The sequence below is a fragment of the Balaenoptera physalus genome (genome assembly GCF_965194825.1).
Source record: "Balaenoptera physalus genome assembly, chromosome: 8".
Taxonomy (NCBI): Eukaryota; Metazoa; Chordata; class Mammalia; order Artiodactyla; family Balaenopteridae; genus Balaenoptera; species Balaenoptera physalus.
This window is the reverse complement of record NC_138887.1, coordinates 12,786,700-12,798,757: the sequence shown is the minus strand read 5'-3', so window position 1 is coordinate 12,798,757 and position 12,058 is coordinate 12,786,700. Positions and strand designations below refer to the sequence as shown.

Here is a 12,058-nt window from a genome sequence, read left to right as displayed (position 1 = left end):
ATGTTGGAGATAAAACAAAGAGCACTTAAAAAATGCTTAACACAGTCAAGGAATTTTTACCTTGAAGTGCTCCTGAAAAATCAGTGTGGACTCTCGTCCAGAAATTTTTGTTACTTTCCGTTAAATAGTAGGTGCTTTTGGCAGGCTCTTCCAAACAATCTGGCTTAAAACAATCAATTTATAAAACAGTCGATTCAGAATCATCAAAACTGGTTTCTAACCCATACTTTCCAGGAAAAACAACCCCATGTGCCATTGTACATTATGTCCAAGATACACGATGGCTGCCTTCTTGAATAACAGCCGGCTTTCCTCACAAAGGACTTCTTTTTTAAGAAAAATAATATCCACTGATAATTTGTGAAGAAGATACAAAATAGGACAGTTTCCATTTCCTTTCTTGCCCTTGCCTCCATACCTAGTATCAGATAATGAGTGATTGAAAATTCTAAATATTTTTGATTTGAAATGGGATTTAATTGATTTGAAGGACCTTAAGGAACATTCAGACTTCCTATGGTGTTGGAAAATCCTGACCTGGATCTGGGGTGGCAGGAAATCAATACATAATATTGCTTTCAAAGCTGTTCTAGAATTCAGGACAAGGGCTTGTATTTAGTATTTAGAAATGGGTGTTCAAAACTGCTTATTCCCCATGAAAAAATGTGTAGAGAAATAGGTAGTAGGTGAAATTAGGGCCTCCCGGGCTCCTTTACCACTTTGCACAGTTCCGTCCCATAGATGACTGTTCTTGAGCTGTAAGCAGTTTGTGCCTCATTGCCATCTGGCTCAGCCATAAGGTGAACTGAACGGTTAGTGGTAGGAAATACTGCTCTAAATTTGTCACGATGTACTAGCACAGACCCAAAGTCAGTAACTTCTTGACATTCCAGAAAACATTCTCATGGCCATGAGTTAAACTTCATGGAATGTCTCTTTCCAGTGGATGATGAAGTCGTTTAGCAATGGTTACCTTTTGTGGAAGAAAATCTTGTTAAAAATTAAGTAGCTCCAGGAGGGTTTGAAGTTTGTGCTCTTGTTTTTTGAAGTAGGCACACTACCAACTGTATGTACCTTTTTTAGACCAGAGAAAATACTGATGCACCGATACGGTAGTTTGAGAGGGTGACGGAGGAAGTTCCTGTTTTCCTTTTCCCATTTGATCGTCTGATAATATATTGAGTTGATGCAGAACTTCTAGAAGTCCTTCTGTAGTTCTGTCTTTAGTCAGCTCAATAATGAAGACATCGTCAGAGCAGGTTAGCATGGCTGGAAGCTCAGAAAGCACAGTATCTGGGGATCAATAGCAACTTCAAGAGCAATGGGAATTCCTGACTGACCCTCTTACTTCTCTGCTTTCATGTCTGCTCAGTATTCTCTACCCCTGTATGTTAACATCTCTCCCCTTCAGTTTCTCAGGTGTGGTCACATTTTACATCTGAAACTGCTCTAACTACAGGAACTAAACTTTGAACCCCTGTGTCCTCTTTACATGTCTCCCAATGTGCTCATAAGTTGTGCAGTTTCCTTGGGATATCTAATCCCTTGATCCATCAGTATTTTCTCAGCCTGAAAACCACCTTTCTCCCAAGGAGAAGGGGTTGATTTTGACTAGAATGTGAAGAAAACCGTGCGATTTGTGTGGTCTCCCTACCAGTGCAACTTGTCACCCTTGAATAAGCACAGCTCACAATGAGAGGTGTTTATTTTCTCAGGAATAATGAAATCTGGTCTCCTATGAGGAAAGGCTTGGTGTTGGCCTGTCCTTTCAAAACTACAGACACTTGCTGCCCCTTCCCTCGTCATTTCATGCAGAAGCAATTGTTTCTTTCCTCTTGAGGCTTAAATTCTTTACCAGAGAAACATCCCAGCCCTGAGTGTTTGTGGGCCAGTCTGATGCTTTTGATTTTAGTTCTTCCTGTGATGGAAAACCTGCTAGAGGTGTGTGTGTGCATAGCATGTGGTCACTAATCTTGCCTGGTATGGGGAGTGAGGTGACCAAGGCTATGAGGTAAGAGAGTTTGCAGAGTGGCTAAGGGCCCAGGAATCAAGATCCACAGGCTTAGAGTGCACTAGGGAGTTCCTTTTTTGTAGGAACCAGCATATTAGTAACTATTTAATAATAATGATATTTATTGAGTCCTTACCTTTTATCAGCAACTATTCTATTCACCTCACACTGTAGCTCTCACTTCACATTGAAACTGCTTCGCTTCAGTAAACACCACATGAAGCATTTTACATCTTGACCATCCATAGTCTCCTGTCTTCCACCGTGCATGTTCAACTACTCCCACTATGGTTGGTCTCTGACTTCATCAGTATTTCTTATCCACTGACACCTCTCCCTTTCCCCTATCCATAACCTCCTACTGTCTCTATCACCTTCCTCCATATCTAGATAGTCCATAGCTCATGGTTCAATAACCTTCTGGCTAGTTTTCTAATTTTCCTACACCTGTATCTTTTGTCATATCCATCTGACAAAACGCTAGAGAATGCAAATATCCATTTATTCTATGTCTGAAACTGAGAGACGATGGAGAAAATCACTCATTTGGGCTCTCAGCACTTCAGCATTCCAGTTATGCTTATCTGGCCACTTTTCTGTCCCTTTCTCTTCAATGATACACCAGAACGTCTCCACTCTTTTCAGTCTTCCAGTCTCATTTATCCCAACGCTGCTCACAGCTGATGACTTCACCCCTTAGTTCACAAGCAAATAGAAGCATCCACCGGGAACTTCCTCAACTTCCCATCACCAAACCATCATGCGGACCTGTATCTGTACCCGTGCCCATCCTGTGTTCTCAGTCTTTTGCTTATTCTCCCCCCTCACAGCCAGACTTCTCAAACAGATGTTCACATGTTCTGTCTCCATCTCCATAACTGTTCCTTAATCCTTGATCCATTTCAAACTGCATTCTGTCCACTTTGTGACACCAGCACAGCACTTGCTGAGTTGATGAAAGACCACCTTGTGGGCATTCTTCAGTCCTCATCTTATTCCCTGGCTAACTCCTCTTCTGCCTGGGCTTCAAATGGGGGTGGCCTTCAGATTATCCCTTGGCTCCCTTTTTTTCCCGCTCTACAGCATGAACTCTCTTCCTAAGTGACTTCATCTATGTGATAGCTTCACTTATAGATTATAAGCCAGTGACTCCCAAGTTTTATCTACAGCTCAGCCTTTCATCTGGTCCCCAAGTCCTGCTCACTTGAAATTTCCACTGGAGTATCTCAAAAGTTCCTCGGAATCCTACATGTTACCCATGACACCTTCTTCTTCCTCAGCCTTCAACTCTTAACCATCATATTCAAGTCATTACCAACTAGTAGATTACCAAATGAGTAGATTTTACCACCTAAATATTTCTTGAACCCATTTTCTTCCTCCTCTGTTGTCAGGGCCCTAATCTAATACGCCATCATCTTTTTAAAAAATTAATTAAGAAAAACTTTTGAAATAATCGTAGATTCACATGTATTTTAAGAAATAGTAGAGATAGAGCCTGTGTACCCTTTACCCAGTTTATCCCATTGGTAACATCTTGCAAAACTCTAGTGCAATATCACAACCAGGATATTGACATTGAGATACAGAATGTTATCATCACCATGAGGATGCTTCTTGCTTTTCTTTTTTTTAAATTAATTTTTTAGAGCAGTTTTAGGTTCCAGATTGAACAGAAAGTATAGGAATTTTCCCATATATCTCCTCCCTCTACACACGCACAGCCTCCACATGTAAAATTGGTATAACTGCATTGACATAATCATCCAAAATTCATAGTTTACATTAGGGTTCACACTTGGTGTTGTCCATTCTATGGATTTAGACAAATGACATTTATCCACCATTATAGTATCATACAGAGTATTTTCACTGCCCTGTAAATTTTCTATGCTCTGCGTATTCATCTTTACCTCCCCACAGTCTCTGACAACTACTGATATCTTTTTGCTGTGTCCATAGTTTTGCCTTTTCCAGATTGTCATATAGTTGAGAATCATACAGTATGTAGCCTTTTCGGATTAGCTTCCTAGTAATATTCATTCAAAGTTCCTCTGTGTCTTCTCATGGCTTGATAGCTCATTTCCTTTTAGTGCTGAAAAATATTCCGTTTTCTGGACGTATAACAGTGCATTACCCATTCACCTACTGAAGGACATCTCCTTAAACGGTCACTTGGCCATTCCCTTAGTGATTCCTTCCTTCTGACCATACTTTCTCATTTTTTACAGTATTGATGGGCTGAGAATTTTCCAAATCTTTAATTTCTGCTTCCTCTTTGCTTGTCTTTAACTTGCACTATATTTATATTTATTTATATTGTACAGTTAGGAGGAGCCAAGTCACACCTTCAATATTTTGCTTAGAAATAGCTTAAGTTAAATATCCAGTTTCATCACTTGCAGAAGTTTCTAACTTCTGCAAAACGCTAGAACATGAACACAATTCAGCTAAGTTCTTTGCCACTTTATAACAAAGATCACCTTTCCTCCAGTTTCCAATATCATGTTCTTCATTTCTATCTGTGACCTCATCAATATGGCTTTTACGCCCAGCATTCTACCAGCATTCTGTTCAGGGTTACCTAAGTATTCTCTGAGAAGATTGAGGCTTTCTCTACAACTCTCTTTTATTTCTGAGCTTTCAGTAGAATTGCCTCTAAGAGTCCAGTCACAGCAATGCAGACTTTTTTCTAGCACGCACCTCAAAACTTCCAGCTTCTGCCCATTACCCAGTTCTAAAGCTGCTTCCCCATTTTTAGGTATTTGTTACAGCACTCCATTTCTCAGTACCAATTTCTTAGTCCATTTGGGCTGGTATAACAGAATGCCATAGACTGGGTGGCTAAAACAGCAGACATTTATTTCTTACTGTTCTCAAGGCTAGGAGGTCCCAGATCAAGGTGCTGGCAGATTTGATGTCTTGTGAGGGCCTACTCCCTGGTTCAGAGATGGCTGTGTTCTTGCTCCTAATACCACCACACTGGGGGGTTAGGATTTCAACATATGAATTTGAGGAGGATATAAACATTCAGTATATAGCAAAATATAGTACTTTAAAATTCTTATTTAAAATATATTTATTAAATAAACACTGTAGCAATAATAACAGGGAACAAATAATCGTGTAAAGAACTCACAATCTTACCTTCATCCTAACAAATCTACTTGGGGAGCCTTAGTCTAATTATATCCTGGTGGCTGAGCTGCTATTCAGTATTTACTTTCCAATGGTCATTAACTAATTACCTCTGCTTAAAATTAAAAAAAAATAATTATATTAGTAAAAATATGTTTCATGTTATGGTTCAGGCTTAAGGAAGAAACAGGCACTTCTTTATTAATTAAAAGGAAATGAACACCCCCCAAAAATGTAAACTCATTGAACATGTCACTGATCCAAAATTTTGAAAACCTTTCTTCATGTTATACTTGGCAACACACATTGTTACTTCACATTACTTATCCACTCCCCAACTCACCCTTCCCCCATAAAAAAGAAAGCCAACAAACAACCCGTGTAACTTCGTAATTATCAATGGTTTGTTGAGACATCTCTGCTCAAAATCCTTGTCCTCACTCATAGCTCTGCTGTAGACCTCCTTTCTGCCGTTTAAGAAACACTAATGTATTAGGTATAACACTGATTTTGCTTTTATATTCCCTTGCCTGGTGGATAAGGGAATATAAACATTTAAAATAGTTCATGTAATATCTCAGTAGCATTAATTTCCAAATCAAACAAAAATGTAAATAGAATAAAACCTGATTATAGTGTTTTGCTTGAGATCCATTTTAGCCACAACTCTATTATACGGAAGCAATCATTTGAGTGATTAACATTTTATAACCATTTATTAATTGCCTCACATTCTTCGGATACCACATAGTATATAGGAAGAATAAAAGAAAAAAAAAATACAGTCAACCAACTGAGTCTACCTGCACTGTACTACAGAACTTTCTGTGATGTTCTCTATCTGGACTATCTCACATGGCAGCCACTAGCCACATATAGCTATTGAATGGTTGACATGTAGCTAGTATGTCAGTGTAACTGAACTGTTAACTTAATTTTTCTTAATAACAGCTTTATTGAGATATAATTCACATCCCATACAGTTCATCCATTGAAGCTGTACAATTCAATGGTTTTTAGTGCATTCACAGAGTTGTGCAGCCATTACCACAGTGAATTTTAGAACATTTTCATTGCCTCAGTAAGAAAGCCGGTACTAGTGCAGTCACTTTCCAAATTTCCCCAATTTCCTCAGCCCTAGGCAGGCACTAATCTTTCTGTCTCCATGGATTTGCCGATTTTGGACATTTCATATAAATGGAATCACAATTTGTAGTCTTTTGTGACTGGCTGATTTAATTTTAGTTTATTTAAATTTAATACTGACATGTGGCTAGTGGCTACCATAAGAAGCAAGTGAAGTAAAAGACCAAATACAGACGCTTAAGTAATGCTGAAGGTTAGGAGAAGATAATCCTGTAAAAGTGGCATGTGGAAAACATGTCAGAGAGATTGGAGATGAACCCAGACAAAGCCTAGAGACAAGACAGTTTCCTGAAGGAGGGTATGGTTAACAGTACCAAATAATACAGAGAGGTCAAGAAAGAATTATTTCAGTGTAGTGTTAGGATAAGAATCCTGATGACAAAGGGCATTGGAATGTGGTGATTGGTGAAGAACTGGCACTTTAATATTATTTAGAGATAGAGGGAAGGGAGAAAATTTCAAGATAGCTTGAGAGGGGTGTCAGGATTGATGCAAACTTTATTTTATTTTATTTGTTTATTTAAAAAGTTTATTTATTTATTTATTTATTTTTGGCTGAGTTGGGTCTTTGTTGCTACGTGCAGGCTTTCTCTAGTTGCGGTGAGTGGGGGCTACTCTTCGTTGCGGTGCATGGGCTTCTCATTGCGGTGGCTTCTCTTGTTGCATAGCACGGGCTCTAGGCTCGCGGCCTCAGTAGTTGTGGCTCGCATGCTCTAGAGCGCAGGCTCAGTAGTTGTGGCGCACGGGCTTGGTTGCTCTGCGGCATGTGGGATCTTCCCAGACCAGGGCTCGAACCCGTGTCCCCTGCATTGGCAGGAGGATTCTTAACCACTGCGCCACCAGGGAAGCCCCAAATTTTATTTTATTTCCAATATTTTTAGTGTAAGCACGAGCTTATATGTAGGCAGAAGAAAAGGATCCAGTGGAAATGAAGACATAAAAGTTAACTGAGCAGGGTTCTGAAGGATATGGAGTGAAGGTAAAACTAAGGTCATTAGCCTAGGAGTAAGATGTGCCAAGGAAAATAGAAGTTATCTTTCTCAGAGGCAGGAGTAAGTGAAGAAAAAGTAGGTGAAGATACAGAGCAAGTTTTACATAGAGAGGAAACTAAAGTAAATGATTACTTCAAGAAAGCAGGAATGAGGCCTTCTGAGGGTAAAATGTGGTTCCTCCGACCATCACTGTGATCACATGTGGATCAGGGAGGGCTGCAAAGTACTCCATGGGGCTAAGGCTATGGGAGGTGGAGGCATCGGTTACTTATATGTCTCTGGCTTTTACCAAATGAACATGTCACCTAAAAGGAACAGGCATTCTCAGGTACATAAAGCCACACGAGGTCTAGGTGTGTCATTTTTCACTTACTAGAAAGTGAAAATTAGCCAAAAGTTTATATCTAAGATTTTCAAAGACAAAAATATAGCTCCATTACTCATCTTCCTTCCACCCCACTCTCCTTTCTTTCCTCCTTCTCTCCTCCCTCCCTTATTTCCTTCCTTTTTTCCATGTATTCTTTGTATGCTTTGTAGAAAACAATGTACCATCATTCTTTTTGCCTTATGAGAAAAATGGGAAACAAACAAAACACAAAGTTTGGGGAAAATCCAATGTTAATCCATACTATAATGAATATAGAATTTGATGTTATGAATTATAATAAAAATCCAGTATCTTCTTTATTTTTCTAAGTCACACATTTTCCCCCCTGCTTCCAATGATATAACAGTTATTGGAAGAGATAGAAAGTGCTTTGAAAACCTCAAATGACAACTATGCAAATATAAGAGAAAAGTATACTAATTAGTTGATATTGATTTAACTAATAACATTACTTTAGAACAAGGATTCTATATAAAAGTTTGAAAAGTTAAAGCCAATTTTTGTGGTATTCTCAATATGTAAAATCATATATTTATGTATGTATGTATTTATTTTAGGCTTTTAAAACCAAGGATGGATATCTTGTAGTCGGAGCAGGAAATAACCAACAGTTTGCTACTGTGTGCAAGGTAATCTATAATATTTGGGATGGGTGGATAATATATGCAACAACTCATTTTGCACAAAGCCAGGAAAATTCAGTTTTGCCTAGAGCAGTGTTGCTAAGTCTATACTCAAGACTTCCTGTGTTAGCACCTAAAAGTATGCTTTTTCTATGCTTACAAATGCTAAGGACAGGGTCTAAATTAGCACTCTGGTTTTGTAAAATTGATGTATCTGGCTGTATTTTTAAATGAAGAATCATAGTAGCTTAAATTATGCTAAAAATTGACCTGTCTACTAGTCCAAACAAAAAGGGAAAAAATGTCATTTTAAAGAGATTTTTTTTTTTAATTAATTAATTTATTTATTTATTTTTGGCTGTGTTGGGTCTTCGTTTCTGTGCAAGGGCTTTCTCTAGTTGCGGCAAGCGGGGGCCACTCTTCATCGCAGTGCGCGGGCCTCTCACTATTGCGGCCTCTCTTGTTGCAGAGCACAGGCTCCAGACACACAGGCTCAGTAGTTGTGGCTCATGGGCCCAGTTGCTCCGCGGCATGTGGGATCTTCCCAGACCAGGGCTTGAACCCGTGTCCCCTGCATTGGCAGGCAGATTCTCAACCACTGCGCCACCAGGGAACCCCTAAGGGGATTTTTAATGCCAGGATTTTTTTTCTGAGAAAAAGAAAGGAACAGAGGAACTAGAAAACAACCAGAATACAATTAACAAAATGGCAATAAGTACATACCTATCAATAATTACTTTAAATAGAAATGGACTAAATTCACCATTCAAAAGACATGGAGTAGATGAATAGATAAAAACACAAGACCCATATGTATGCTGCCTACAGGAGACTCACTTCAGATGTAAGGACACACACAGACTGAAAGTGAAGGGATGTAAAAAGTATTTCATGCAAATGGAAACCAAAACAAAGCTCTGGTAGCAATACTTATATCCAACAAAATAGACTTTTGTGATAAGAGACAAAGAAGGGCATTGCATACTGATAAAGGGGTCAGTCCAACAAGAGTATATAACATTTGTAAATATTTACGCACCCAGCATAGGAACACATAAATATAGAAAGCAAATATTAACAGAGCTAAAGGAAGAACTAGACATCAATACAATAATAGTATGGGACTTTACTACCCCACTTACATGAATGGATAGATCATCCAGACAGGTAATTAATAAGGAAACATTGGTCTTAAGTTAGACCAGATGGACTAAACAGGTATATAAAAAACAGTCCATCCAAAAGCAACAGAATACACATTCTTTCTCAAGTGCCCATGGAGCATACTCCAGGATAAATCATATGTCAGGCCACAAAACAAGTCTTAATAAATTTAAGAATATTGAAATCATATCAGGCATCTTTTCTGACCACAATGGTATGAAACTAGAAACCAATTACAAGAAAAAAACTGGAAAATCACAAATGTGTGGAGATTAAACAACATGCTGCTATAAAAATGATTGGATCAATGCAGAAATTAAAAGAATTTAAAAAAAAACTTTGAGACAAATTAAAATGGGAATACAACATACCAAAACTTATGGGTTGCAGTAAAAGCAGTTGTAAGAGGGAAGTTCATAGCGATAGATGGCTACCTCAGGAAACAAGAAAAATCTCAAATAAACAACCTATACTTACACCTCAAGGAACTAGGGAAAGAAGAACAAACAAAGCCCAAAGTTAGTAGAAGGAAGGAAATAACAAAGATCAGAGTGTAAATAAATGAAATAGAGACTAAGAAGACGATAGAAAAGATCAGTGAAACTGAGAGCTTGTTCTTTGAAAGGTAAACAAAATTGACAAACCTTAAGCTAGGTTCAAAAAAAAAGTCAGAAATGAAAGAGGAGGTGTCATAATTGATACCACAGAAATACAAAGGATTGCAAGGGACTATTATGGACAATTATATGCCAACAAATTGGACAACCTAGAAGAAATGAATAAATTCCTAGAAATGTACAACCTTCCAAGACTGAATTATGAAGAAATAGAAAATCTGAAAAGACTGATTACTAGTTAGGAGATTGAATTAGTAATCAGAAACTTCCCAACAAACAAAAGTATAGGACCAGATTGGTAAATTCTGCCAAACATTCAAAGAAGAATTAGTGCCAGTCGTTCTCAAACTCTTCCAAAAATAGAAGAGGAGGGAACACTTCCAGATTCATTTTACAAGGTCAGCATTACTGTGATACCAAATGCAGCAAGGACACCACAAGAAAAGAAAACTACAGGCCAATGTCCCTAATGAACACAGAGGTAAAAATTCTCAACAAAATATTAGCAAACGTAATTCAACAATACATTAAAAGGATCATACACCATCATCAAGTGGGGTTTATTTCTGGGAGGCAAGGATGTTTCAACACACACAAATCAATCAATGTGATATATCATATTATTAGAATGAAAGAAAAGAATCATGATCATCTCAATAGGCATAGAAAAAGTATTTGACAAAATTCAACATTCATAATAAAAAACTCTTAGATTAGGTATAGAAGGAACATATTTCAACATAATAAAGGCCATATATGACAGGCCTACAGCTAACATCATGTTCCGTGGTGAAAGGTTGAAAGCTTTTCCTCTAAGATCAGGAACAAGACAAGGATGCCCACTCTCACCAAAGTTATTCAACATAGAATTGGAAGTCCTAGCTAGAGCAAGCAGGCAAGGAAAAGAAAGAAAAGTTATCAGAATTGGGAAGGAAGAAGTAAAATTGCTTCTACTTTCAGATTACATGATTTTATAGTTAGAAAATACTAAAGATTCCACCAAAAATCTATTGGAACAGTAAATGAATTCAGTAAAGTTGCATGATATAAAAATCAATATACAAAAATCTATTGTATTTCTGTACACTAATAACAAACTATCAGAAATAGAAATTAAGGAAACAGCCTCACTTACAATTGCACCAAAAAGAATAAAATACCTAGGGATAAATTTAGCCATGGAAGTGAGAGACCCATACACTGAAAATTGTAAGACATTGATGAAAGAAATTAAAGAAGACACAAGTAAATGAAAAGATATTATGAAAAGATATTCTGTCCTCATGGATTGGAAGAATTAATACTGTTAAAATGTCAGTACTATCAAAAGCCATCTATAGATTCCATGCAATCCCTATCAAAATTCCAGTGGCATTTTTTACAGAAATAGAACAATTATAAAATTAGTATGCAACCACATAAGACCCTAAATAGCCAAAATAATCTTGAGAAAGAAGAACAAGGAAGAACAGGGAGAAGGCCTCATGCTCCTGGATTTCAAACTATATTACAAAGCTATAGTAATAAAAACGGACACACAGATCAATGGGACAGAATAGACAGCCGAAACTAAATCCACTCATATGTGGTCAGTTAATTTATGACAAAGGAGCCAAGAATGTACAATGGGGAAAGGGCAATCTCTTCCATAAATAGTGGTGGGAAATGGACAGTCATATGCAAATGAGTTAAACTGGACCACTATCTTACATCATATACAAAAATTAACTCAAAATAAAATAAAGGCTTCAATATAAGACCTGAAACCATAAAACCCTTAGATGAAAACATAGGTGGTAAGCTTCTTGACATCAGTCTTGGTGAATATTTATTGGCAAAAGCAAAGGCAACAAAAGCAAAAATAAACAAGTGGGACTACATCAAAGTAAAAAGGTTCTGCACAGCAAAGGAAATCATTGACAAAATGAAAAGGCAACCTACTGAATGGCAGAAAATATTTGTAAGTCATATATCTGATT

The 12,058-nt window shown here is 37.6% G+C and overlaps 1 protein-coding gene across 15 annotated transcripts in view; it reads left to right on the top strand.

Moving 5' to 3' along the window:
- Nucleotides 1-12,058, top strand: part of SUGCT (succinyl-CoA:glutarate-CoA transferase) — a 789,655-nt gene that overhangs the window by 228,269 nt on the left and 549,328 nt on the right. For 14 of the 15 annotated variants that reach the window (XM_082473570.1, XM_082473569.1, XM_082473565.1 and 11 more), the window contains one exon: nt 8,233-8,304. The exons of the other annotated variant lie outside the window; for it this stretch is intronic. In XM_082473570.1, coding sequence (XP_082329696.1) covers nt 8,233-8,304 — 72 coding nt within the window. The remainder of the gene's footprint in view (nt 1-8,232; nt 8,305-12,058) is intronic. 15 annotated transcript variants of the gene reach the window in all.